Source organism: Taeniopygia guttata, chromosome 37 (assembly GCF_048771995.1).
Source record: "Taeniopygia guttata chromosome 37, bTaeGut7.mat, whole genome shotgun sequence".
In the NCBI taxonomy this organism is placed as follows: Eukaryota; Metazoa; Chordata; class Aves; order Passeriformes; family Estrildidae; genus Taeniopygia; species Taeniopygia guttata.
Genome location: NC_133062.1, coordinates 4574550 through 4601972, shown reverse-complemented (window position 1 = coordinate 4601972; position 27423 = coordinate 4574550). Strand labels below are relative to the sequence as shown.

General features: G+C 53.6%; 1 protein-coding gene across 1 annotated transcript in view; it reads right to left on the bottom strand.

The window, feature by feature from the left end:
* The window catches only part of LOC140681563 (uncharacterized), a 305451-nt gene that overhangs the window by 257241 nt on the left and 20787 nt on the right, over window positions 1-27423 (bottom strand). Inside the window, 1 exon segment of the mRNA XM_072921495.1 lies at window positions 10217-10879. Coding sequence (XP_072777596.1) covers window positions 10217-10879 — 663 coding nt within the window.

Sequence of the window (27423 nt, the reverse complement as noted above, 5' to 3'; positions counted from 1 at the left end):
CCTGCCCTGATCCAGATAGCAATAAATTCCATTAATATCTCCAATTTTGAAAATGTTTTGCCCATGATGGCATTTGCTGAGTGATCTGTCCCAGTCCTTAGCTCAACCCATGAAGCCTTCATTCTGTTTTCCCTCTCCTGTCCATCTCTGGAGGGGAGTCAGAGAGCAGCTTTGGTGGGTGCCTGACATCCAGCCAAGGTGAACAGACAACACTTCCTTTCCTTCATTCTTTCTTTCCAGAGGTCACCGTGAAGGGGTTGAGTGGGGCTTTGAGGAAGGGAGTGAAGGTGGTGGGGAGTGGTGGGGACAGGAGCCACAGGGATGTGGGACAGGCACCAGAGGGGCCTGGACAGCTGGCAGGGGGCACGGCCTGTCCCCCTGGCCCAGCAGCAGGGGACAGGGGGCACGGCCTGTCCCCCTGGCCCAGCAGCAGCCCCGTGCCCTGCCCAAGGTGCTCCCAGCAGGGGCTGGGCCCCAGAGGCAGGGGGAGACCCCAGATCTGGGGCAGCGTTTCTGCCCTGTCCCCTGTCCAGCCCAGCCTGCCCCGTGTGCGCAGTGACTGCTGGCACGGGCTGCACTGGACACTGTGACCTGCTGGGGACACTGAGAGCTGCCCCGCTGTGACACTGCCCTTGGGATTTCACAGGCACCAAACAAACCCCAGCCAGCACCGCCCCTTGTCATGTCCCAGGCACCAGGGCACATCCCAGCCCTGCTCCTGGTGATGTCCCAGGCACCAGGGCACATCCCAGCCCCGCTCCTGGTGATGTCCCAGGCACCAGAGCACATCCCAGCCCCGCTCCTGGTGATGTCCCAGGCACCAGGGCACATCCCAGCCCCGCTCCTGGTGATGTCCCAGGCACCAGGGCACATCCCAGCTCCGCTCCTGGTGATGTCCCAGGCACCAGGGCACATCCCAGCTCCGCTCCTGGTGATGTCCCAGGCACCAGGGAACATCCCAGCCCTGTTCCTGGTGATGTCCCAGGCACCAGGGCACATCCCAGCCCTGTTCCTGGTGATGTCCCACGCCCTACGAGTGTCCCAGGTGTGGGAAGAGCTCATCACACAGCTCAGCCTTGACCCAAAACCAGCAGAGGCACCACGAAGGGCGGCCCTGCGAGTGCCCCAGTGTGGGAAGAGCTCCGTGCGCTGCTCCAGCTCCATCCCCCACGGGAGGATCCGTGCTGGATGATCCCCAGTGAGCCCCGGTGGGCAGACCCCTGGTGACCCGTGGTGCTGCTGATCCATGCTGGGAAGACACCTGGCTGAGGGGCTCCACATCCTCCTGGCCCCCCTGGCCTGGATTTTCTTTTCATTTCTCTTTGCTCTTTCAAAACTCTAAAAAGCAGGTAAAAATAAAGATGTTGAGCTAAGACAACGATGGGGACATGGGGGTGGTTCTTGCAGGGGATGTGGGGGATGCTGGGTTTGAGCGACTTGAGGGTTCCTGGGAGGGACCTGGGAGTTGCTCAGGGCTTTGGGCACCCCAGGCCGAGTGGCTCCAGTTGCACTGGGAGACCCTGGTGGAGGTTCTGGGCAGCTGGTCAAGGACCCCCTGCCCTGGAACTGTCCCCATGTGCCCCCATCCCAATGCCCGGTCCCCCTGCAGTGGCTGCCCCATTCCTTACTCCCCTTCCATAGTCCCCTTGCCCCTGCCTGTTCCCATGTCCCCCCTATCCCGTTCCCATCCTGCTCCCATCCCAATCCGGACCCCATTCTCGATCCCTGTACCGTATTCCCTGTCCCTGTCCCCATTCCCAGTCCTATTCCCTGTCCCCCTTCCTGGTCCCTGTCCCCATTCCCTGTCTCTATCACCACTCCCAGTCCCTGTCTCCATTCCCATTCCCCATTCCCTGTCCCCATTCCCAGTGAGACATTAATTTGGAAGAATTAAGAATTTTAGGAAGTTAGGATGATAGTTAAATTAGATGTTGCTGACTTAGTGGAAGTAGATAAATAGGCTTTGTTCATAGTTAACAGTAGCTGGATCTTAGATAAGATATCCAGGATCTATTAACTCATTGCTTGTCAGCTTTATGTTTGGGTAGCTGTGCTTATAATGAGAAACAGAATGTGACAAACAGATTTCAGGAACACAAAAGCAGTTGCAGACTTCCCCTACTTTAGGAATCCATTAAGCACAGGAAAACGGCAAGGATTCATTTGTCACGTGTGTATGGGAAAGGCAGAAGGGTCAGAACGAGGAAGACTTATTTTACTTCTTCATTTTGGAGACCCCTCCCCAAAATGGACCCCCGACTCATTTCAGGGAACAGAACTACACATGCTTAATAGCCTTTCTGCCAATTAGCATATGAAGCAGAGCAGAGGAAGTGACAGGGATATGAATATGCATTCATATTTTGTGTATTCAAGACTTCTGTCAATAAAAAAGCTTTGTAACACCTGTGATTTTTGCGTGTGCATTAGGGAATTATCCCAGGTACTGCCCAGCTGTCTCAATAAACATACACTTTCTAACTTTAAACTCTTAGAGAGTTTTTGTCCGTCTCAGTTGGATATCGATATTGGATCGATATTCATATTTTAGTAAATCATTGTCTTAAAGAAGTCTAGTATGTATATATGTCTTTTCTTAATATTCTAGTAATTATTCTTGCATTGCTTCAAGATAAACTGGTATGATTCAAAGAATATCCACTGAGGTACACATAGAACATGGATTTATCACAAGCAAATTGCAGTTGCAAGGTTTTTTCACTGAAATTTTGCCACTTGTCATCCTTTTAAAAGATAAAAGTCAGCTATTAAAGTCAATAACAAAATTTCTAACTTCTAAAAAAGGGAGAAGAGTATATGGTTTGCACCAGATAAAATATAAATACAGAAAATGTCTCCCAACCAAGTTCCTTGCCCTGATCAAAACATCTCCCAATCAAGTTCTTCGCCCTGAACCTGGCTGGTAAAGAAAAATATTATCAGTAAGCCTGGATGAAACTTTGCATAAGTTGATAGTATTCAAACCCCATGTTCTGCTACTATTATTATTTATTATACAAAGAAAAAAGTGGAAAGGGGTTGGATTGAGGGTACACCCTCCTCCCCTCTGAGTCTGTTCTCATGTTTTACAATAAATCCTACAACAGTACAATACAGCTGCCTAAAATATGGACACTGGAAACCACAGACAGCATTACAAATGATCACCTGCCTCATGGACAGTTCATAGAAGGACTTGATGTGTTTACAAATTATTTCTCATGTTTACAAACAGTTTTTCTGTTTACAGACTGTTTTCTGGGAGTTCGGTTTTTCTCCAAGGGATCAAGTGCTTAAAGGTTGTTTTTTAAAATTGGGTTTTTCTCTGAGGGTTAAATGGGCTCAGGGTTAAATAGCTTTCTGCTTTTAGATATAAGTTCAATTTGTAACCAAGAAGCATTTATGCCTGTGGCCTGAGTTCTCCCCTAACAGTTCCTGGAGGGGAATGCTGCAGCTCCAGTGTAAATTAGATGCACGCTGTCCTCTGTCACCATGTTTGCAAAGGGCCCTTGCAGATGGGTGACAGAGAACAATACACAGAATTTTATAAAGAAAGGTGAGATGTTACCATGATTGACAGGGGTCTTGACCAATCAAATATCTCCCAAAACTGCAGGCACCTCACGGGCCAGAACGTGAAGGGGCGTGGAGCTCAAACCAATGAGAGCTTCCAGGCCTGGTCTTTAAAATGCCCTGTGTAAAGGGGGGGCGTGGGAAATAAAATCTCTCTGTTGCCCCATGAACTCGGGAGGAGCAGTCTTTGTCTCCTGTGCCCTCGCTGCCCCACCAGACCAAAGAGATGTTCACCAGGGCCCTCCCTCTTTGTGGCCGTCCAGTGCCGAGCTGAGCAGGCAGCCAGTTGTGTTTGCACGTGAGCTGCCACAGGGAGACACACAGCAGCTGGAGATTTGAATAGCAGGGCTTGGGCCAATTCTTTTTCTTTCAGAGTGCAAGAAAGACACAAAAGCACAAGGAAACATGACAGTGTTTCGGTGGATTCTCTTTGTCCTGTGAAGTTGAGTAGCTGTTGGTGTTTCTGTGCTGCTGCTAATCCCTTCCATGAAAGAATCATTCCGGGAAGGAGCAACAACATCTGACACGCACCAAGTGTTGCCACCAGTTGCTCCAGGTGCTGCTACCAACAGCCCCTGTAGGACACAGCACAGCCCCCAATGCACACCAAAAGCCAGGAAATCTCAGGAAAACGGGAAACTGGACAAGACAAACGCAGATCTGAACCAATGTGGTTAATCAAATGTTCTCCGTTTAGTCGAGATAAGATGGTAGTTTATATAAGCTTCTACATAGTTTACAGAAACAAAGGCGCTCTGATTGGTAGGCTGACATTGTTCACCTTTTCCTTAAAGTGGCTTGAGCCTTACACTATAAACGTATACTAATTCACACCCAGGCAGCCCAGTGGTCCCCGTCACACCTTAATACTATTTCTATCTGTGCCACAAACTCTGAATTTCTAACTGTGTCAGAGGCTTGAAGGCCTCACAAGGCCCAAATCTGAGGCCTAGACTGGAGTAGCTCAAATCTCATAACTCATGTCTTCTTTCTCTGAAAAATGCTTCAACACACACCAGCTTTGGCTGCCCTCTGGCAGAGAAGCCCTTTCGGGGCACAGGTTTCTGGGGCAGCAGACGGGCACCGGTGCTGCCAGGGCTCGGGGGAACTCTGCTTCGGCGGGGACTGTGCCTCAGCGGCTGATGTCAGCGCTCCCCGGGCCCCAGGGTCAGAGCAGCATTCCTGCCCTGGCCCACACGTTCCTGGTCTGTGTCACACGGCCGTGCTTAGGATGGCCACCATGTGGGACGTGTCCCAAGGAGGCCGTGGCAGCTTCTGTGCAGGGCCCTGTGCCCTTCCCGCCGCGGCTGCGTCGGCAGCCCTGGGGGCTCCTGCTGCTCTGAGCCCACAGAGCAGGGCAGCATTTGCTGATGGTCTGAGCCATTCCTAAAGATCCTGTTGGGCTGTCTGACACACTTGGGGCAAGGCATTCCTTCCAACCTGGGCCACTCTGGGGGGCTGGGGGTGGCCCCAGGGCAGGTGGCAGTGCATGCAAGGGCCCTTTGTGACACGCTGCAGCATGGAACGGAGCCAGGTGTCCAAGGGCCCTTTGTGACATGGTGCAGTATGGAACGCAGCCGGGTGTCCAAGGGCCCTTTGTGACACGTGGTGACACAGGAGCTGGTAGTGACAAGAGCACACCACAGTGCTCCGAGCAGGCGACAGGACAGGACGGGACAGAGCAGTGCTGTGAGGAGCCCCTGCACAGCGCACTCGTTCGTGTCTGACCCAGAGATTTCTGAGGCGTTACTCCTGCTGCTGACCTCGAGGCCAGACCACAGGACTTGCTGACCTGTGGCCTTCCCGAGGCTTCTCTTCTGCAGGTGCCCTCCAGGGCAGAGTGTGGGACTTGGTGCCCCGGAGGCATCTCCCATCCCTGCTGCTGGTGCCCTCGAGGCCAGAGCACAATCCTTGACAGGAGTCTCCTGTCCTTGTGGCAGGAGCCCTCGAGACCAGAGCGCAGGACTTGCTGTCCTGAGCCTTCCTGAGGCTTCTCTCTTGAAGGTGCCTTCCAGGCACGAAAGCAGGACTTGCTGACTCGGAGTTTTCTGAGGCATCTCTCCTGCAAGTACCCACAAATCCAGTCACTGACATGGAGCAGAGAGCCCCAAGAGTGCCCAAGCTGGCCGGGGTGGAGGAAGAGGAAGAAGGCCCTGGAGCTGCCCCTGCACACGAGACTGTGACACGGCAACAGAGAGCGAGGCACAGCTCCGGGTGCTCCCCGTGAACCTCAGCTCTGGGACCACTGTCTGCCCCAAGCTTCAGGGGCTGCAGGGGGAGCCCGGCTGGGCTCTGCCCTGGGGCCATCCTGCAGGGACAGCTGCACACAGGGAGCATTCCCTGCCACAAAGAGCCAAGCCAGGGCTGCAGGGCAGCTGCTCCAGCCCCGACTGCACTGCTGAGTGCTGTGCTCTGGGGCTGGGGCTCCCCGCACAGGGGACTGCACTGGTGTGCCAGAGGAGACAGAGAAGCTGCAGCTTCAGCCTAACTGAGGTGGGTGCGTGGGCTGGGAAGAGTGGGGAGGCTCAAGGGGATTCACAGAGCTCATCCTGCTGCAAGGACGAGGAAAAGGGAGCGGGAACTCAGCAGTGAGGAGAGCTGGGGGCTGGAGAGCAGCTCTGAATGACACTAAAATCCCACTGGACCTCTGAGACATTGCTGCTCCTCAGCCAGTGACAGGATGAGTCCCTAAGCCTGGGGCTCGGCCTTCTTCATGGTGAGGGGCACCAAGGAAGGCAACAGTGTGATGGAGACCGGAATGGGCTGGGAGCTCACTGGGGGAAAATAGGGAGCAGTTGGGCAGTAAAAGGCAGGTGGGGAGAGAACTGTTCAGAGAAGAGCTGAGCTACAGCTTGAGCAAGCTGCAAAACGTCATTTGGGGTCATCCCAGATTGATTTCATTTCAGAAGTTATTGAACAAGTATATGTTTTGAGTGGTGCCATGTTTTACCTGGGAGGTGTACACTCTGCAAACTTGAGCTGTGCTGCTGAAATGCTCAAGCAAGTCTGTGCTGCAGGGCACCCCATTTCTCCTTTGGCTGATTGCAGCCCGGTGCTGAGCTCCAGCAGGGCCCTGGCAGAGCCCAGAGCAGCCTCAGCACCCGCAGAGCCCGGCTGCAAGGAGAGAAACCAGAAAGCCCCGTCAGCTGAAGGCTCCTGTCCCCTTGTCCCAGCTGCCTGCGGCGCCCCGCACTTCCTGATCCAGACTGGACCCCACCTGGAACGCTTCCTCTACAAAAACTAACAACAAATTATTGAAAATAGATTACAGACAAATAGGGCAACAAGAAAAAAGGTCAAAGATCTTATCTCTGTCAGAGGCTTGGGGAAGGCCCAACCCCTGCATGCCAGGGAAAAACCCACCATGGGTGAGGGAATCCCAGGCTTTCTCCCTTCCCCCTGCACTGCCCCCATGGTGATCCCAAAGCAAACAAGGGCAGTGGAGCAGCCCAAGCCCTTCCCTGCCTGCAAAGCAAAGCAGCCCCTGCACAGGCTCTGCAGTCCCACCTCTGCTCCCACCGTGGGGGTTTGTTTGTGTCGGGCTGGCTGCCCCAGCCCAGCCCCAGCCCGGGGCACGGTGGGTGCTGGGGGCTGTTGGCAGGGCCAGGAGCCCACTCCCATTTCGTACCCACCCCAGCCCATGCCCCCAGCCCTGCCAAAAGCAGCCTGGCAGCCGACTGAAGGATCAGCTGCATCTGCCCCAGCAAAGGGGGAACCTTTGGTTCCCAGCCAGGCTGAGCAATGCCCAAATCTGGGAGCATCCCCTGCGTGAGGACTCATCTGCAAATTCCCTGTGGAACCTGGCTTTAAGGGACATGTCAGAATCAAAGGCCACCATCTTCAGCCTGCCGGTGGTCAGGTGGAGCAAGAGGTTGTCATCCTCGACATCATCCTCGACGTCATCCTCGCTGCCCCCAGCAGCAGCAGGGCCCGACCCAGCTTTGCTTCTGAGATCAGACGAGACCGGGCGCTCTCAGGGCGGTGTGCCATGGGCACCTGGCAGCCCCTCAGCAGCGCCCTTCAGCCCACCACACCACGCTCCGGGCACAAGCCCAGAACCCCAAAGGGGCTCAAAAGGCCCAAAAGGGCCGCCCCTGCCCACAAGGGGATCGAGAGACAGACCCGAGCCTGCAACACACACACAAGGCACAAAATCCACACAAGGCCCACGTGCCCCTTCTCTCCTGCCCCTCGCCATGGCTGCCCAAGAAAACCCAAGCACCAGAGGCCCTCTGGCCAGCAGGCAGCAAAAGAAGCCTACAGCACCCAGTATTCCCAGGGGGTCTCCCATGCAAGTACTAACTGGGCCAGACCCTGCTTAGATTGCAAGATCAGACGAGACCGGCCGCTCTCAGGGCGGTGTGCCATGGGCACCTGGCAGCCCCTCAGCAGCGCCCTTCAACACACCCCAACACCCTCTGGCACAAGCCCAGAAAACCACGGGGGCTCCGCACGGCCAACAGGGCCAGCCCTGCCCACAAGAAAATCTAGAGCCAGACCCGAGCCCACAACACACACACAAGGGATAGAAAAAAAAACAAGGCCCATGTCTAGGTTTGAAAAGACAGGAGTCTGTGAAGGAAGGCAAAAGCCTCCTGTGAAATGGAAAAGGTAAACCCCCTCCCTCCGAATTACCACAATTTAACAAAAGGCTCTCAGGCAAAGATATGGGAATAACAGTTCTTTACCAGGAAAAAAACTAAATAAAAATAATAATTTAAAAAATGCAATTAGTACAAATGAAACTAGTGATGGAGGCAGAAACCTGACACCCTGAGGAGTCAGGGTGTTGGTAGTAGTCCAGTTAAAATGGTGGCTGCTCCTCCTGGAGTGGCAGATGAAATGCTGCTGAAGTGGTGATCTCTAGAAGGGTGGAGTTTTCTCTGAAGGTCTGGTAGTAGCTGGGCCTGGTCTTCCTCTAGGAATTCAGCAGAGAAGAAGCTGGTGGGATGAGGTTCTGGGGGTCCTGGTGGGCACTGGAAGGGAGTTTGGGGGTACTGGGTGTGACTGGGAGGGACTAGAGTGAGCCTGGAAGAGCTGGATGGAGATTGGGGATGGAAAAACAGAGATTGGGATGAGGTTGGTTGTGCTGGAAAGAGACTGGGAGGCGTTTGGGTGAGTCCTGGTGGGGCTGAGAAGGGACTGGGAGAGGGTTTGCCGTACTGGGGTGGTGGGGGGAGACTGGAAGGGGGTTGTGGGATTCTGAAAGGGATGGAGAGGCTTTGGTGGGTCCTGGGGAGGTGAGGAAGGGATCATGGCAAGTTTCAGGGGGTCCTGGGTGGACTGGGAGCAATCAGGAGGTTGCTTGGAGAGGCTTGGGGTGTCTGTGAGAGGTTTTGGGGGGTCCTGATGCCTGCAGGCCTCCCAGAGATGCCGCTGGACGCCACCAGCAGCAAGATGCAGACGGGGATCAGGGACTACGAGTTGGGCTTTGTCTTCCTGGTGCTGGGGCTCAGCTCCTACCTGTGCAAGTGGGTCAAGGGGGGTCCCGGGAGTCATGTCCCCTCTCCCCAAGACTGTGGGTGCTCCACCTGGGGCCCCCAGTCCGGTGTCACCTCCTTTTCTCTGCCCACAAAGCTCCTGAGCCGCCGGCGGCCGCAGAGCTTCCCCGTGGCCTCGGGCCCAGCCGGGATCCCCCATTCCATCCCCACGCTGATTTTGGGGGGTCCTGTGTACCCCCAGCCCTGCTGTCACTCTGCCCCTGCCCGCCTGCTCCCAGTGTTCCCAGTAACGCTTCCCAGTTAAACCCAGCCCAGTTTGTGGGGGCACTGGGGAGGGACTTGGGGGGACCCCACGGCGGGGCCGGCACTGGGCAGGGAGGGCGGGGTCCGGGTGGGGAACACTGCCTGCTGCGGGTCTGCCCGGCAACTGCTGAGTCATCAGCGCCGCTCTCTCTGATTGGCTGACTCTTGTCCACCGCATTCTCTCATTGGCTGAGGAGAGGCCCGGGAGTGCAGAGAAGGAACGGGAGAGATCCCGCCCCGAGCAGCGGCACGGGGACAACAGACCCAGCCCGGGCACAGGGAGGGAATTTATTACCAACCAAACCACGGCAGCGCGAGGAGAAGGGAAAGAAATCCCTCCAACACCTTCCCCCCACCCAACGGGGATCACCCACAACAGGGTTATCCACCAGGGAGAGACGGGGACATCCGAGTTTAGACCAAAGCCAATTTTATTGTGTGTACCAGGTGTTTATACAGGGATTTACTTGTAGGGTGCTTATATAGGGCTCTGTTTTTGGTAACAATTTCCCATTGGTTACACATTCTTCATGACATGACATCACCTGGTAACATTATTTTATCACAAAGTCTCACACCACGTTGCTCGGTCACTTCTTGCCCAGGGAGACTTAAACTGTGTCTGTGTCTCCCACAGTTTCTGCTCAGTCAGGCCTCAGATATCGGGCCCCTTTATCAGCTCCATTGCTTTACTCTCTGTTTTATTCCCCATACGGGGGCACCAGGGCTCTGCCTAACGGGGGTCACTGGGGATCATCCAGCCCCGATCCTCCCATGGGGGATGGAGCTGGAGCAGCACACCAAGCTCTTCCCTCACTCCAAGCTCTTCCCTCACTCTCTTCCCTCACTCCAAGCTCTTCCCTCACTCAGGGCACTTACAGGGCTTCCCTTATTGGTGCCTCCGTTGGTGCTGGGTCAAGGCTGAGCTCTGTGAGAAGCTTTTCCCACACTTCCCACACTTGTAGGGCCTCTCCCCAGTGTGGATGCGCCGGTGCACGGTGAGGTGGGAGTTTTGGTTGAAGCCCTTCCCGCAGTCGGGGCAGCGGAAGGGCCTCTCCTCTGTGTGAATCCGCTCATGTTTGAGGACATCACAGCTGGTCGGAAACCTCTTCCCACACTGGGGACACTCGTAGGGCCTCTCCCCTGTGTGGATGCGCTGGTGTGTTCTCAGGGCTGAGCTCCGCCCAAAGCTCTTCCCACATTCCAAGCACTCATAGGGCCGTTCCCCAGTGTGGATCACCTGGTGCTCAATCAGGTGAGACCTCTGTCTGAAACCCTTCCCACACTTCCCACACTCGTAGGGCCTCTCCCCGGTGTGGATGCGCCGGTGCTCGGTGAGGTGGGAGTTTTCCTTGAAGCCCTTCCCGCAGTCGGGGCAGCGGAAGGGCCTCTCCTCTGTGTGACTCCGCTCATGTACGAAGAGATTGGAGCTGGTCCGAAACCTCTTCCCACACTCCCCACACTCGTAGGGCCTCTCCCCAGTGTGGATCCTCTGGTGCACAATCAGGCTGGATCTCTGGGTGAAACCCTTCCCACATTCCAAGCACTTGTGGGGCTTCTCCCTGCCATGAGGCTTCTCCACCAGCTTCAAACTCCGGCTGGATCTCCACCCGCCTTCCTGGCTCAGGGGGGCTCTTTCCTCCCCGCAGCTCCCTGGGCTGGGTTTGCAGCTCCTCCTCCTGCAGCATCTCCGGGGCTTTTCCTCCTCCTCCATCCAGACACGCCCAGGGAATGAAAAATCCTGGATTGGGGAAAAAAACAAGAGGAGAGCACCTTGGACTGGAGGTTCCTCCTTGCCCAAGTTCATCTCAGGAAGTAATTGGGAATCTTGTGTCTGTAAGAACCTCCAAAACACCAAGATTTAGCCCAAAAATCCCACAAACTTCAAGACACAGATGAAAAACTCCCCAAACATCACAACTCAGAAAACCCTCCTCCAAAACATAAAGATTCAGCTGCCACATAAAACCAAAGCACCAACATTTAGCCCAAGAAAGCTCAGAAACACCAAGATTCACCCTGGGAAAATCCTGGATCCCCCTCCACAGTCACCTGCTGCATGTGGGGGGAGAAATGCTCCTGGGGCTGGGGGAGGCTGCAGATACAGGGAGGGGTGGAACCTTCTGCTGCTTCCTCTTTCTGCTCCTCCTCCTCCTGTGTCTCTGCTCTTCCTTACACTCCTCTTCCTCCTGATATTCCTCCTTCTCCTGCACAATCCCACCTTCTCCTGCCACCTGCATCGTTTGACCATTCTGTTCCTCAAGCCTGCTTCTCCTTCCCTTCTCCTCCTGCCCCCAGGCCCAGCACCCACTGCCGGCTCCCTCTTCCCCCCAGACCCACAGCATCCCAGCCGAGGGGCAGGGATGGAGCTGGGGCAGGTCGGGCTGGGGCAGCGCTGGGCTCTCGGCTGCTCCCGCCCGCACTCGGTCCCCACTGCAGCCGCTGCCACCAGGACAGCGCGGGGGGGCCCGGCCTTGGCGCTGCCCCACTCCCACCTCCCCAAATTCCCCTCGCGGGGGCGATGGGGCCGAGGGGGGGAGTCCAGCTGGGGAAGGCTCAGAGGGCCAGAGAGCTGTAAACAAGGGAGTGACAGGAGAAGGAATCGGTTTCAGAAAATGTTATTAATTGATGACACAGACTGCTGCTCAGCCAAGGCCCTGCTCTATTCATGAACTTCCAGAAGAACAACAAAGACTTAACAGAGCCATGAATATCATTTGGTATATAGCAGGAAGCATATTAAGGGAGTATGTAGTAGGTGGATTGGGAAGTCTGCAGCTCTCAAGTGCTTCAGCCAATGGGGAAAGCAGAGGGAGATGTGGCCAGGAGAATTAGGGTGAAAGGGAGGCTGTGTCCTCCAGCAATTGGAGAGATCCCATGGGGAATGTCCCATGGCCTCTCCCATTTTTAGAAATGAAATTAATTTCACAGGACTCCTCTGTCTGCTTTGTGGACAGAAACCTCTGGTGATGTCATTTTTTCCGCACACCCTGGGGCAGGGAGTGCAGCTGAAGGTGCCTCACCCACTTTGGGTGATCGGCTCCCTTGGCTGGCGACAGCACCAGGGATTGATTGGGGACCCGGGAGTGACCAGGAGACAGACGAGTGACACATCAGGGGGGTCTGTGAAGAGTCAGCAGGGAGAGAGCACTGAAAATCTCATCAGTGAGTGCCCTGGGATCTTCGGGGAGTGAACATGGCAGGGCACCCATGGAGGGGAGAAAAGGGAAAGCCAGGGAGGGGTCCTGGCCAAAGGGAGGATGATCCCAAAATGTCTCTGAAGGGTCCCTTGGGAGAATGGTGAGGTATTTTGCACATTCCCCCAGAGGAAATTAAGGACATGGACACCCCGGGGGGTAATAAGGGAAGTGAAGAAGGGATTTGGACAACAGGGGATGGATGGTGTTGGTGTGCTGGGAAGAGATTGGGTGAAGAGGAGTGTGCAGCAATATGGTTCAGGCAAGAAGCAGCAGGAGGAATCTATGCGGTAAGAAAATGGATGATGGAAAAGAGGAGGAACAGAAAAATACTCAGGATTGGGATGTTTTTCAGCAGGGTCTTATCCTGACAATTTGCCAGCTGATACTTTGAATTCCCAGTTTCCAGGAGAGGAAAAGCAGGAGGTCAGGATGTCAGGGGTTTCTCTGTGGTGGGCAGCGGCAGCAGCGGGCGCAGAGGTGCGGGACCGGGAGCAGGGCTGGGGGCCTGTGGGGAGCTGCGGGGCCAGGCCGGGGCTGTGGGGCAGCTGGGGCTCAACGCCGGGCGCTGCCTGAGCCCACCAGCCCCGGGCAGGGCCGGCAGTGGCCCCCGGCCCCCAGGAGGCTGCGGGACGCCCCGGCCGCTGCCCGGCCCCGGGGAGCTGCCGGCCCTGCCCGCCGGGGGGGCCGCCTTTGGACACTGCGGCAGGACAGGCACCGGCTCTGCCATCCGGGCTGTGCAGGGGACCCTGAGCACAAGGAGCAAAACAAAGCAACATCTGGAAACGCAGATTTTCATGGGTGGACATAGAAGTGAATTTTCTCAGGCAGCCGGTCTCAAAGCAATCAGTGGTCAGGTTTGGATATTGGCACCGGGAGTGGCCACTGAAGGCACGGGCACGCCTCTGAGAACACAGGGTTCAAAGCAAGAACTCCCAGCAGAACTGTCTCTTTGCAGAGTGCAGACTCTCCCCCGCCCACCACGGGCTGGGTGGGGGAATGGAAGCCCTGCAGCCTGGGAGGGATAGGCCAGGGGGAGGAAACCTGAGATGTCTTTGTTTTAGCAAATTTGACTTATTTTAGCAGTCAGGGCAGTCCAAGACTTTTAACCCTTTCCTGGGAAATGAAAGCTTTGTGAAATATTACTCCTCCTCCACTTGAAAGAGAAAAGAGACAGTCTGGGACCTGAGATGTTAGGGAAAGAAGGTTGGGGGGAGATGATGGAGTGGCTTTTGGCTGGACTTTTCTTGTAAGCCATTGACTGAACCAGTTTCTCCTGCAACAGAGACTGCATCTTTAGGGGGATGCAATGGCGAGCCAAGAGACCTGCTTCAGCAAATTCCAGCACAGGAATGGAGTGAACAGAGGAAAGCTGAGGAGGGTGTGGTGATGCCCTCTGTCTTCAGGAAGAAGATCTCCGTTTGCACCCTCAGCCCCAGGGGAGGAGGAAAATGGGGGGGGGACTGTGGTCCCAAAATGAAAACTGAACTGTTGTTTCTTTTGTTCCTTGGCAAAGCATCCTTAAAGGAGCCCTATGAGCAGTCTGTCCATGCACGGCGGTGAGGGCACTGTGACATGGCAAGGAGAGTGTCACACTGGCACATTTTCTCTGGGCAGTGCCATGTGTGACATGGAAACACGAGAGGTGGCAATTGTGTTTCCTGGTGGTCTGTGGTGCAAGAGAGACTCCTCTCTCCCCTGATAGACTGAGTATTGATTATCTGAAAGGTGATGACCTGATTGAGGGTCCAAGTTGTGTCCCACTGTGATTTGTTGGAGTTTGGGTGCAGGGAGGAGGAATGTTTTGGAAGGTTTTAATTCTAGATGCAGTGTGTATCTTTTATTATAGTAGTAGCTTAATAAAGTTCTTTCTCCTTTATTTCTAAGCTTAGGCCTGCTCTGCTCTGTTCCTTATTGCATCTCACAGCACTTATTTGGGAAGCTGGATTTCCATGGGGACACAGGCATTATGCCAGCATCAAAACATGACATGATGGTACATGAAGGATCAGGATTTTCTGTGAAGGATTTGGTCTGGGTCCCTGCAGAAAGGAAAGATTTTGCAGAAAGCTCAGCAGCTCCCAGAGGATGAGCACCCACAGGCAGTGACCGGGGCTGCAGGAGTGGCAGAAGAAGGCCCTGCAGCACTTGGGCACAAAGGCACAGCAGCTGAAGGCAAGGAGGGATGAGCAAAAGGCCAAGCTGAAGGCAAAGGCCATGGCAGAGTTCCCACAGCCCCTGAGGGACCAACCCCAGGGCCCAAGGGGGCCCCAGCACCCAGGGGACGGCCTCGGCCACAAGCACCTGGCAGAGGCATTGCCCTCCTGGCCAGGGCAGAGCCCACCCAAACAGCCCCTGGGAAGGAGTCAGGGCTCCAGCTGCAGCCCACAAGGACACTGCAAGCACAGACAGCAGCACCCTCAGGAGGAGCGAGTCCACCCCTGCATGGACATGGATTGTCAGGGCTCTCTGAGCTCCCATCCCACCGGGGACCCACCACACTGCAGCCCTGGAGAACATCCAGGCTGGGTCTGCATCCAGAGGAGGCCTCTCCTGATGGACACAGGGACCTCTCCATCCACTCTGAATCTTACACCTAAGGGGGGAACACTGTAAAGGAATGTTTTCATTATTAAGGGAATAAATGGGAAAGTTGAGCTGGTGTCATTTGTTCAATCACTATTAGGAGCTGTGGAGGATTGGTTTGAAATAAACCCATTTCTTTTCTTCCTACTGTGATTGTTATTAACTAGGAAGGAATTTGATGGTGGCATTGTAACATTGTAAAAGGTGATACAGAGGCTATTGCTGCTGTACCTTTGTGTCAAATGTCTGGCACGGCCTATGCTGAAGGGAACCCAGAGGTGTGGGATGCCCCAGAGGGAAAATTTGATGTGGAGCCTCTCCAAATTACTTGGAAGCAACCAGGACAAGTGGGGGCTAAAAGCAACACCCTGTTCCAGGGGAGGGAAGGAAGGGCTCACAGCCTGGTATGGAGTCCCTGCTAAAGGCAGGGCTCTTGGAGCCAGGGATGTCTCCCTACAGCACTCCTACCCTGCCAGTCAGGGAATCTGATGGCTCCAATGAGGAGCACAAGAACAAGTGGTAGACAAAGCCTCTGTGAAATGGCTGAAATTTCTAGATAAAAAAAAATTTTTGAGTATTAAGGGAAAAAGTGCAAATGGTGGAGAAAAACGTTAAATATTTGGGACATATTTTGATTGAAGTTACGTGGTTGAATGACCAAGAGAAGGTGTGGGCAATCTCAGAAGTAACGTTATCCAGGACCAAAAAGGAGCTGCGACAATTGTGAGATTTAATAGAGAATTACACAGCCTGGATTGAGGATTCTCTGTTCCAGCCAGAACATTGTAGGACTTTTTAACCCCAGACAGCCTACACGTTGTTGTATGGACAGGAGAAAGAGAATAAAACTTGAGAAAATGAAAAACAAAAAATATTGATGCCTCAGCTGTGGCTCTTCCGGACTCAGAGAAGAAATTGGAATTGTAGGTGAATGTTCAATAGGGCCATGCCAAAGGAATTCTTGGGCCAAAATGTTTCACCCAGTGGCCAGAGTGGCCTCATTGTCTGCAGAATTGTGCAGCCACAGCTTCAACGGGAACCGAGGCCCAAAACCTGATGACAACAGGATCTCCAACTGTTCCAGTCTGCCATCAAGTTCAAGCTTTGATAACCAAAAGAGCCTCGCAATGTATGAGCAGCGCTCGGTTATTACAGTGTGAAACTTGTTCAGTGGCACAGGAGGATTCAGAACTGAGGACAGGGGAAGGGTTTAACCCAGCCTCCTGTTTGAACAGCCCACAGAGGGGCTGGGAAGAAACCCAGCACTGCATTCAAGTGACACAGCTCCAGACCCAGCCTGGGCAAGATTCAGGAGACATTGCCTGGCCTGAGGCAGAAAATGTCTTTGTGGATGGCTCTTCAAGGGCAGCAGAAGGGAAAAGAGTCCCAAAACACGCTGTTTTTGAGGAAAGGGAATCAGACAAAGCCCAGGTTACCCCCCATGGTCAGCTCAACCGGCACAGCTGTGTGTGCTTGTAAGAGCCTGGAACTGAAATGCCCTGAGCAGGAAGGCTTCAATATCTTCTGGTGACACCATCTCACCTAACAGGGGGGCAAAAGCAATTCTGATTGCTCAGCAGCCACTGGATCACTTATTAAGGTATTTCTAAAAGACATAACTCCAATAAAAGGTATTGTGGAAGCAACAGACACAGACAGCAGAACTCATTTTACAGGAAAGATCCTCCAGGGGTTTATGGCAGCTTTAGGAATACAATGGGACCTCCAGAACCCCTGGCACCCCCAGAGCTCAGGCTGGGTACAAAAAATGAAAGGGGATGGAAAGAAACACCTTTGAAAGCTGGGATAGAAACCAAGATGCCATGGGTACGGCTTTTGCCATTTGCTTGGGCAAGAAGAAGAGCCAGACCCATGGCAGATATTCAATCATTTCCCCTTGCAATTGATCTCAGGAATTCCTTACCCTGGGAATTCTCCACCTAGTGCAGGGTGGAGATAAGGGACGCACATTTAAAGCAGTCTGTGGCCAGAATCCTGTCTCTGGTGCCATCTCTCCCCCAGGAAGCTGGGCTGGCACAGAGCCTGCCTTGGCACTTTGCTGTTGCCACCATCCCAGCAGGACATCGGCCCACACATCCTCTGCTGAAATCCTCGGCCTGGCCACCCTCCTTTGGCAGCTCCAGCCACCGGGGACAGCCCTTGCTGCCACTGCTGCAGCTTCAGCGCTCTCTGGGCCTGCCCTGCCACAGCTGCTGGGCAAGAGCACGGGACAATTCCATTCTGGCTCTCACTTACACTCACACACTGCCCTGCCTGCCATGGCATTGATGGAAAATACACCAGCTCATAGACTTTAACATTGTTAACCTTTCATTTCTCTACTCAGGCTTGCTTTGCCTTGGCCCTGGGGAAAGAAATGTTAAAGGTTTTGTTAAGGGATGTAACACCACTCAATGGAGATGAGTTTAACACCTCAACACACTGGGAATGGCCCAAAAGATACCCACAAAGATAACGCCCAGCAGCAAAACATCAACCCCAGCAGCAAACAGCAACCAACACCTACCCCAGACACTGCCAGGGCTGCAGACACCTGGTCTGCAAAAGGCTGAGAAGGAAATCAGCACTTCCCACTTCATTAACAGCTGAAGCAAAGAAATCTGCACAACTTGAAACTACAGAACATTAAACCAGTGGATTTAGATTGCTTTAGACTGTATTAAATTAGGGAAAAATCGAGTAAAACCCATGTGTCATGGAACGATTTTCTCTGCACACTTGGGCTATGTGGAGATGGAATGATTTCTGTTGCACATCCTGGCCAGAATCAAGAAATGCCTTTACTCTAACACTAAACATATTGGTGGAGTTTTTCGTTTTCCTGTAGCTTCAGTGCAGAGTATATAGCATGAGAATATTTTTTAAAATAATCCTACTTCTATGTCGCTGGTTAGGTTTGGTCAGGAATGTTAGAATGGGTTTTTACTCTGAGAAAAACGAGAAAAAAATTAATGGACTTGGAACTTTTTTGTGTGTTCTTGTTTCACTTTTAGCGATGCCAAAATTTTCGTCAGGGTTTTTTGACATTCACCTTTAGGCTGCATTTTGCAAAACTAGAAGAGATTTAAAGGTGCCCTTTTAACTCATAAACATTAAACAGAGGATTTGAAGGGAAAAAAAAAAGCAGCAGGTTTTAGGGGGGCACATTTGAGGCTGCTGAAGGCTGCTCTGGAAGAGAAGCTGCATTCCAGGCACCCAGGAGAGGAGCTTTAGAAATGCAAATTAACACTGATGGGGCAGAGTGGGGACAATGTACCTGGCTCTTCTTGCCTGGGGCAGGAATTGGCTGATTCCCTCTGCCCCTCACCCCAAGCTCTGCCTGCTTGCACAAATGGAATCTGCACGGCTGAAGGCAGAGCCCATGGTGAGGATCTGACTCTGAAACAGAAATGGCTGAGGCTGCAAAGGGAAACAGCAAATGGAGAATGTTGTGAAAACTTCACTAAAATAAGGGGGGGGATCATCCTCCTGCCCACTCCAACATCTGCTGACACTGTCTGTGCTGTACAGGGTGTATCAGAGCACTGGGGCTTTTGCTAGAACAAGTCCAGGGAAATTAGTTGGAATTCAAGTATTTGATGCTGTACTTAGAAAAATGCAGTCATTCATGCAGCCCCAGCTTGAGGGAGCACACAGAAATGGGGAAAAGATGAAGGGCCACCAGAAAAAATCCTACAACACCATGGACCAGACCCTGGGAACCCAAACCAATTCACATCAGGAGACAGAGAACCCATTTATCATTTCAATGGCATCATTAGATTACAAACTGTCCTCGAAAAAAAACCAACCAGACAGCTCCAGCTCCTGACCTTCCTGCTGACCAATCCACTGAAATGAGGAACACAACATTTCACTAGGGGATGGGACCAGATTTTCTGTTAGCAGAAAAAGCAGGAGTTTGTGGAGAACTAAATGATTCAAACTGCTGTTGGCAAAGAGACGACAAAGGTAAAGTGCTGAGAAACATAAAAAAGGAAATAGGTGAACAGTTTATGTATTGGTCCAAACATGGAAAGGATGGGAATGGGACACGCTTATGTGGCTCCCCGGCACACCAGGGGTTAAACGAATGCTGCTTCTCCTCTTCTGTGCTGCAGCAACTCTCATCTTTTTACCATGCCCCACACCTTGGCAGTGCAGCTCATCCAGCAGCTGAGCCAGGGGATGCAGGCGGCAGCCAGGCCTCCTGATCCACAAACGGCTACAAAAGGACAGGGAATGAGGGCACCGAGAATAATCCCAAAACCAAAGAGGACCCGGGAAGAACAAAACAGAGCTGAGGAGTGAATCTGCCTGGAGATAGGGCCAGGCACCTGTAGATAAGGAAGTAGCGGGGGAAACCCTCAATTCCAATAAATTTCAGAAATTGAGCCACACAATTTCTCAAAGTCCCGCAAAATTCCCGAACTTCCAGGAGAACAAAGACTTAACAGAGCCATGAATATCGGCTGTTCTACAAAAGGAGGGTGCATATTAACGAGGACAGGCAGCAGGCGCATCGGGAAGTCTGAACATTCCAAGAACCTCAGCCCGTGGGCAAAGGCAGAGGGAGATGCGGCCGGGAAAATGAGGATTAAAAAGGAGGCTGCGGACTACAACCATGGCAGAGAGCGCACGGCAAATGCCCCGCGGCCTCTCCCCGTGCTCGGCAATAAAGTCACTTTTACAGGACTCCTCGCTCTCCTTCGGCCACAGAAACCTCTGGCGACGGGAATTTCCCCGCACGCTCCCGGCCGCGGGGCAGCCCCCTCGGTCCTACCCACAGCAGCCGGGCCGAGCCAGCGCTGCTCCGGCAGCGGCTCCTGCCCAGGCCCCGGCGGGAAGGAGACCGCGGGCAGCCGCTCCCGCCGCGCCCTCAGCCCGGGGCCAGCACGCGCCGGACACGGCACCACCGACCCGCCGCTGCCCCCTGCCGCCCCCTCCGCCCGCAGCCAGCCCCGAGCCCCCGCAGAACCCAGCGCGGCTCCCACCTGCGCCGGGGCCGCCTCCGAGCTCCGCCGACGCCGCCTCACCGCGCTCCGGCCGCTGCCGCCGCTCCCGGGCCCGCACAGACGCTCCCGGCGCCAATGGCGCCGCTGCCCGCCCACGGCCGCCCTCAGCCCGCCGCCGGGGCCGTGCTGCGCCCCGCTCCCACCAATCAGCGCGCTGCAACCACGACTGACGGCACCAGCGGCCAATGGCAGCGAGCTGGGGGCGGGCTCTGCGCACGGCCCAGACTCGCCCCGCGCTCTCAGGGCCCCCCGCGCTGCGTGAGGGCAAAGTCGGAGATGAGGAACAGCCCCGGGACGGGCCCGGGCCCGAGGCGGGATTCAGCTGCCCACACAAACAAACTTCTCCGCACCTCCCGCCACGGCTTTCCCGGCCCTGCGCCTTCCGTGCCTCCGGCTCTGCGGGAAGCCCGGGAGCCTCCCTTCTCCTGCCCCTCATTAGTGCATCGGTGCTTGGCTTTGATTTCCCCCAAAAAGGGAAACCTGCCCAAAGCCCTGTGGGTGAGCGGGGGAGGGGAGAGATTTCTGGCAGAAAACTCCCAAGACTCAGAGCAGGATGAGGAGAAGTCTGTGCAGAGCCTTAAATGCAGCTTTCCCCACGCCTCCCTGCTCCCAGCTGCACCTCCTCCCCCGGCAGGGCAGGAGACAGGGAATGGGGCCGTGCTCAGCTCATCCCCCGCGGCTTCTCCCTCTGCTCAGGGACAGGAGTCGTTCCCTGCTGCACCCTGCGCTCTCTCCCAGCCGAGACTTCTCCAGGAACTTCTCCGAGCCGAGTCCATCCCCTGGGGCACAGCCCCCTCCAAGTGCTGCAGCGTGGGTCACTGTGCCACGGGCTCGGTCCTGCCAGGCCAGGCTGCTCCAGCGGGGCCCCTCTGCCCACGGGGTCACAGCCTCCTCTCAGGCATCCCCGAGCTCCAGCCTGGCTCCTCCAGGGGCTGCAGGGGGATCTCTGCATCCCCACGGAGCTGCAGGGGGATCTCTGCATCCCCATGGACCTGCGGGGAGATCTGTGCAGCCCCATTGTAATATAAATTATGGAATAATTCGTGATTATGTAAAATATACATCAAGTCAGTTGTGCTAGTAGAAAAAGATTCTTAAAGTTTTAAATGACCTGAAGACCCAGCCGGGAAAGACTGGAAACCACAGATGACAGAGAAAGAAAGACCTAATTTACAATTGAAAAAACGTGGCTCCCTGCAGAGATGGGCACTTTCCGTGGATACTCCACCAGACGCCCAAGGTGAAAAATGCACATATGTTAGTTTGAATAGTAGTGCTGTATTAACATTTTAATAGTACTGTAAATGTAGTTGTGTAGTTAAATTGAAGCTTTAGTAGTTAAAATAGAAACTATGTATCTGGGTTTTCTTTTAAGGAATGACATACTCGCTTTGACATAACCATCACAGAACACCCAAATCTTCCAAAGAAGAGGAATTTATGGTTTTCTTGTCAGAAGAATCTAATTTCTTCAGGCCTTGCTCAGACTCGAAGACGCCATGGGGATTAAAGGAAATAGTTGGCATATAACAGACAGAGTTTCTTGTTTTAAATAGAATGTATGCATAACCATGAAGGATATATGAATATGCAATAGTGTAGTTTTAAGGGTGGTTCCTTTGTTCACAAGGTATGCTTGTTGTGGCTTAAGTGCCCGAGAGCATCTGGACATCCTTAATTCTTTGCTTTTTATTGTCTTATTATTGTCCTAACTCTAAATTTTTATTACTCTAATTGTATTACTATTTTAATAACCATGTTATTATTAAAAATTTAACAGCCAAGTGATTGGCATGTTTCACAATTATGGTAGCAAAGGATGGTTTTTAACACCTCTCTGCCGGGCCTTGGAGAGTCAGGGTGAGGAAGACGGGTCCTGCCCTATTTAGGCAGCCTTGCTCTGTTCCCCTGGTGTGTGACCACAGACACAGGTTATGATCGATGGGCAAAAGGAGACAATAAAACAAAGAATAGGGAAAGGATTCCCTAAAACCGTGGTAATTAGCCCCAAGACTAAAGTGTACAGGAAGAACCAAGACCCAAGGACAAAGGATAGGTGAGAATTTGTTGGGATGGGGCGGATAAAGGGGGGAATGAATGTGTGTGACAGAAGCTGCTGGGTATCCCAGACTTGCCAAGTGATTGCTGTAGTCTCTCATGCTGCTTTTCGTCTTTTTCATGTGAAAAACGGCCAGTAAAGAGACCAAGGGAGTGATAAAAAAGAAAGAATCCCTCCCGCGGAAACTGGGACTGGATCTTAGGAAGAAGAGGAACCCCGTGGAGTGCTGGATTGAGGGATAAGAGTGCCCAAGAGCATCCAGTATTCAAACCTGCTGGGCTGAGGGATTTGCATCCCAAGAGCACCCAGGGTTGCCGGCTTGAGGATATGCCCAAGGGGATCTGGGGCTGGAAAACACAGCTGGACTGAGGGATATCCAAGAACACCGTAACTGGCCAGTAACACCTAAAATTCTGCTGCGATGAGAGACATCCAGGATTAAACCTGCTGGGTTGAGGGATTAACATTCCAAGAGCACTCAGGGTGTAGATATGTAATGTAGACTGTTTGAAAGTAAAAAGTATCTTGTTGTTGTATGTGAGAGTGAGTGAAAAATAAAAGTGAGTAAATGTAGATGAATGGGAGGATATGTAATGCAGATTGTTTATTTTGAGCTTTATCTCCTTGGAGGGAGGTGGATTGTGCTGATGTGAGAGTGAGTGTAAAATAAAAGTGAGTGTGGGCTAACAAAAGTATATGTAACAGTATTGTGAAGTCGAGAAGTATGAATGAACAGGCTTGAGGGTATGAATGTGTGAGAGGGAGAGATAAAGGTGAGTAAATATCGATGCATGGAAGTATATGTAATGTAGATTGTTTATTTTGAGCTTTATTTCCTTGGAGGGAGGTGTATTGTATTAAATGGTATTGTGAGAAAAAGGATTTTTTTACGTGGGTAGTTGAAAGAAGGTGGTATTCAGGTTATTAGAGAAAGTGGGAAACAGAGGCATGGAGATAAGATTTTGAAAAACGGGACAGAAAACGCGTAAAAAATAAGAAAACAGGTAAAGAAAAGGGAGGGGAGCAAGAGGGAAAAAGAGAAAAACAAAAGGAGTGGGAAATCAATCAAAGGGATTTTGGAGGATCCCATAAGCACTGCTGAAGAATGAGACTTATTTTTAAGTTCGAACATTTATACTTGGGAAGAAATACCGTCGATAATACAGATACTATTTTCTCCAGAAGAAAGGGAAATGATCAGAATTGCAGGCATAAAAGCCTGGAGTAAAGAAAATCCACAGGCCCCCCCCGGGGAGGGCAAAATGCCACCTGCACCTCCTGAGTGGGGTCAAAATTATGAGGAGGGGAGAAAACATATAAATGAGCATTGTAATTTGATTGTTGGGGAAATAGGGGGAGCAGCATCTCGAGGGCAAAGTGCTGAGGGACTTTTGGGGCACAGCAGGGGAGGGGAGAGGCTCCGGCTGAGTGGTTGGACAGACTTGGGAGAAATAGGAGACAGAGTTCCAGAGTGGATCCTGAGACTGATGTGAGAAAAGCTTTGTAAAGGATTAACTTTGTGCTTGGCCAGATAATGGAAAAAATTGAAGATTGGCATGACAGATTATTAGATGATTTATTAAAGGAGGCTCAGAAAGTCTGTGGCCAAAGCCAAACTAAAAGCAAAGATTGTGGCAGTCACCATGCAAGAAAACAATTGCAAGAAAGCAATAAAAAAATCCACAGGCACTATTCCTAGATATGATGGTGGTAGAGTCAGGGGAACAGGAAAGAATAAAATCTGCTGTCTCGGAGCCACCGAGTGGGCACCCGGCCCTTGGCCCTGTTATAGATACATATTATAATATTGGCTTTTTGCAAATATTCAATTGGATTTTATATGTGTGGTGTTACAATAACTTTGTTATATAGTTTTTATTTCTGTTGTTCATTCATTAAGCTCAAACATAGTAGTGCCATAGCTGATAGAAGCATGCTTGTGTTAAAATGCCTGCTTGGATGGGATAACATCCAGTGAGCACAGCCTGAGGACACCTGCACAGATCTGCCAACCATCAGCACTCACCGTCTGAAGGCAGTGTGGGCCGGGGCCAAAACTGAAGATGATGATAGAAAAGGATCAAAACCACAACCAAGGAATACACATGCCCTAAAAAGGTGGAACTGAGGCGGAGCCATGCTAAACAGTTCTTGGAATATGTAAATTAGCTTGGGGAAAAAAGTTTACTATGCATAAGGCACTATGAATATGCAACAGGCTGGTGTAAGGGAAAAGGTATTCAAGGGGTATCTCCGGAGATAACCGAGTGCTCTTGGCTCAGTGCCTAGATGCACCCGGCCCTAACAACCTTTGCTCTATGGCCCTTGTCTCCTCTTGTCCTGCATTAAACTCTTTAAATTTTCACAGCGGAGTGAAGGTGTTTTTCACAGCCCCGAGCAGAGAGCTCTGCCCGGCGGCTCCCGGGAAAGGCGGCGGCGCTCGGCAGCGGCCCCGGCCCGCCCGGCCCGCGGGAATTCCCCGGCCCGGGACAAAATCCTGCCCCGAAGGAGCGCTCGGAACGCCCCTGCGGCCCCTCCCTTCCCCGCAGTGCCGCAGCTGCCCCGCTGTGGCAGGGGGGCTCTGGAGCAGGGGGGCTCTGCGGGACCCCCGGGCTGTGCCCCCTCCCGGGCCGTGCCCACCCGGGGCTGATGCTCGGCCCGGGCTCTCTCGCTGTCCCGGCCCCGCAGGGTCCCGCCGTGAGCGGCACCGCCCGCCCGGCGCCGCAGGGCCCGAGCCCTGCCCGGCCAAGGCTCCGTGTCCATGGCCGGGCCCTGCCGGGGCTGCGGCCCCTGCCCGGCCCGGCACAGCCCGCAGCGCCCGGCGCAGCTCCCTCCGGCCGGGCACTGCGGCTCCCGGCGAGGCGGAATGTTCAGCGCACGGCATCTCTGCCAGCTCTGCTCACATGGGCAAAACCAGCTGCTGCTGAGGCCATCCGAGCTCCCACCGAAGCCTTCCACCCAAAATGCTGCCTTCAGCTCCCACACACCGCTAAGGAATCCAAGAGCAAACTGAAAGCTGATTAGAGAATCTTGCACAGTCACATCCAAGAACATTTTGGTATAAAATCACAAATATTAACAGAAGCTGAGAACGTCAACAATGTTAGAAAACAAGCTTCCAACAATGGGACTTGAAGAGCTAAGGGCATGCCTTTGAGTGGAATGAGCCCTCTCTTTCTGACATGTCAGCAATGCCATGGAATTTCCCAAACCAGGGAAATAGGGAGGCCTGGCAGCAGCAGCTTCACACACAGCAATGACACAGAACAGGGCAGGGCAAGAGGCTGACAAAACTCTAACTGCTACTTGCAATGAAGTACCTTTCTTTCCAGTTCTAATCTAGCCACTATTAATATAGAGTCCAAAAGACTAAAAATACTAGTATTAATAATAACTGTACCATTATTAGCAAAAAAAGGAGATAATAGAAATATTAAGAATTAATAGTGGTAATAAAAACCCTACCATACTTATAGCAGGTTTGCATGGCCAGATTTTTGTAAGGGAGGGGCTCTAGGAGCACCTTCTGTGAGAGCAGCTGCTCCTCCATGTCCCACAGAGTCAATTCCAGCCGGCTCCAGGACAGACCGGCTGCTGGCCAAGGCTGACCCAGTTAGAAATGGTGGTAATGCCTTTGGGATAAGAGATTTAAGAAAATGGGTGATCCTGGAGCTGTGACTGTGAGCAGGGAGGAGCAGGGTGAGGACAGGTGAGAGGAACAGCTCTGCACACCCCCAGGGCAGGGCAGGGCAGGGCAGGGCAGGGCAGGGCAGGGCAGGGCAGGGCAGGAGGGGCAGGAGCTGCTCCAGCTGCTGGAGCTGATTGCCCTGAGATTCCCTGGTCAGTCCCTGGTGAGGCAGCTGGGCCCTGCAGCCCATGGAGGGCACGGAGGGCAGAGATGCACCTGCAGCGCCTGCAGGAGCCTGTGCCGGAGCAGGGGGATGCCTGAGCGGAGGCTGCGACCCCGTGAGAAACCTGTGCTGGAGCAGGGACCTGGCAGGGACATGCAAACCCCTGGAGAGGAGCCCACGCTGGAGCAGGGCCCTGCCAGGACCTGTGAGCCCACGGAAGAGCGAGCCACGCTGCAGCAGTTTGTGGAGAACTGCTGTCCGTGGGATGAACTCACCGTGGAGAAGTTCATGGAGAAGTGTCTCCAGGAGGGACCCCTGGCACAGCAGGGAACGACTCCTCTCCCCGAGCAGCAGGAGAAACAACAGGGGATGAACTGACCTGAGCCCCCATTCCCTGTCTCCCTGCACCCACTGGGGGGGAGGTAGAGCTGGGAAGGAGGGAGGGAAGGGCAGAAGGTGTTTTTAAAGCTTTGTTTTACTTCTCACTGTCCTGCCCTGATCCAGATAGCAATAAATTCCATTAATATCTCCAATTTTGAAAATGTTTTGCCCATGATGGCATTTGCTGAGTGATCTGTCCCAGTCCTTAGCTCAACCCATGAAGCCTTCATTCTGTTTTCCCTCTCCTGTCCATCTCTGGAGGGGAGTCAGAGAGCAGCTTTGGTGGATGCCTGACATCCATCCAGGGTGAACAGACAACACTTCCTTTCCTTCATTCTTTCTTTCCAGAGGTCACCGTGAAGGGGTTGAGTGGGGCTTTGAGGAAGGGAGTGAAGGTGGTGGGGAGTGGTGGGGACAGGAGCCACAGGGATGTGGGACAGGCACCAGAGGGGCCTGGACAGCTGGCAGGGGGCACGGCCTGTCCCCCTGGCCCAGCAGCAGGGGACAGGGGGCACGGCCTGTCCCCCTGGCCCAGCAGCAGGGGACAGGGGGCACGGCCTGTCCCCCTGGCCCAGCAGCAGCCCCGTGCCCTGCCCAAGGTGCTCCCAGCAGGGGCTGGGCCCCAGAGGCAGGGGGAGACCCCAGATCTGGGGCAGCGTTTCTGCCCTGTCCCCTGTCCAGCCCAGCCTGCCCCGTGTGCGCAGTGACTGCTGGCACAGGCTGCACTGGACACTGTGACCTGCTGGGGACACTGAGAGCTGCCCCGCTGTGACACTGCCCTTGGGATTTCACAGGCACCAAACAAACCCCAGCCAGCACCGCTCCTGGTGATGTCCCAGGCACCAGGGCACATCCCAGCCCCGCTCCTGGTGATGTCCCAGGCACCAGAGCACATCCCAGCCCCGCTCCTGGTGATGTCCCAGGCACCAGGGCACATCCCAGCCCCGCTCCTGGTGATGTCCCAGGCACCAGAGCACATCCCAGCCCCGCTCCTGGTGATGTCCCAGGCACCAGGGC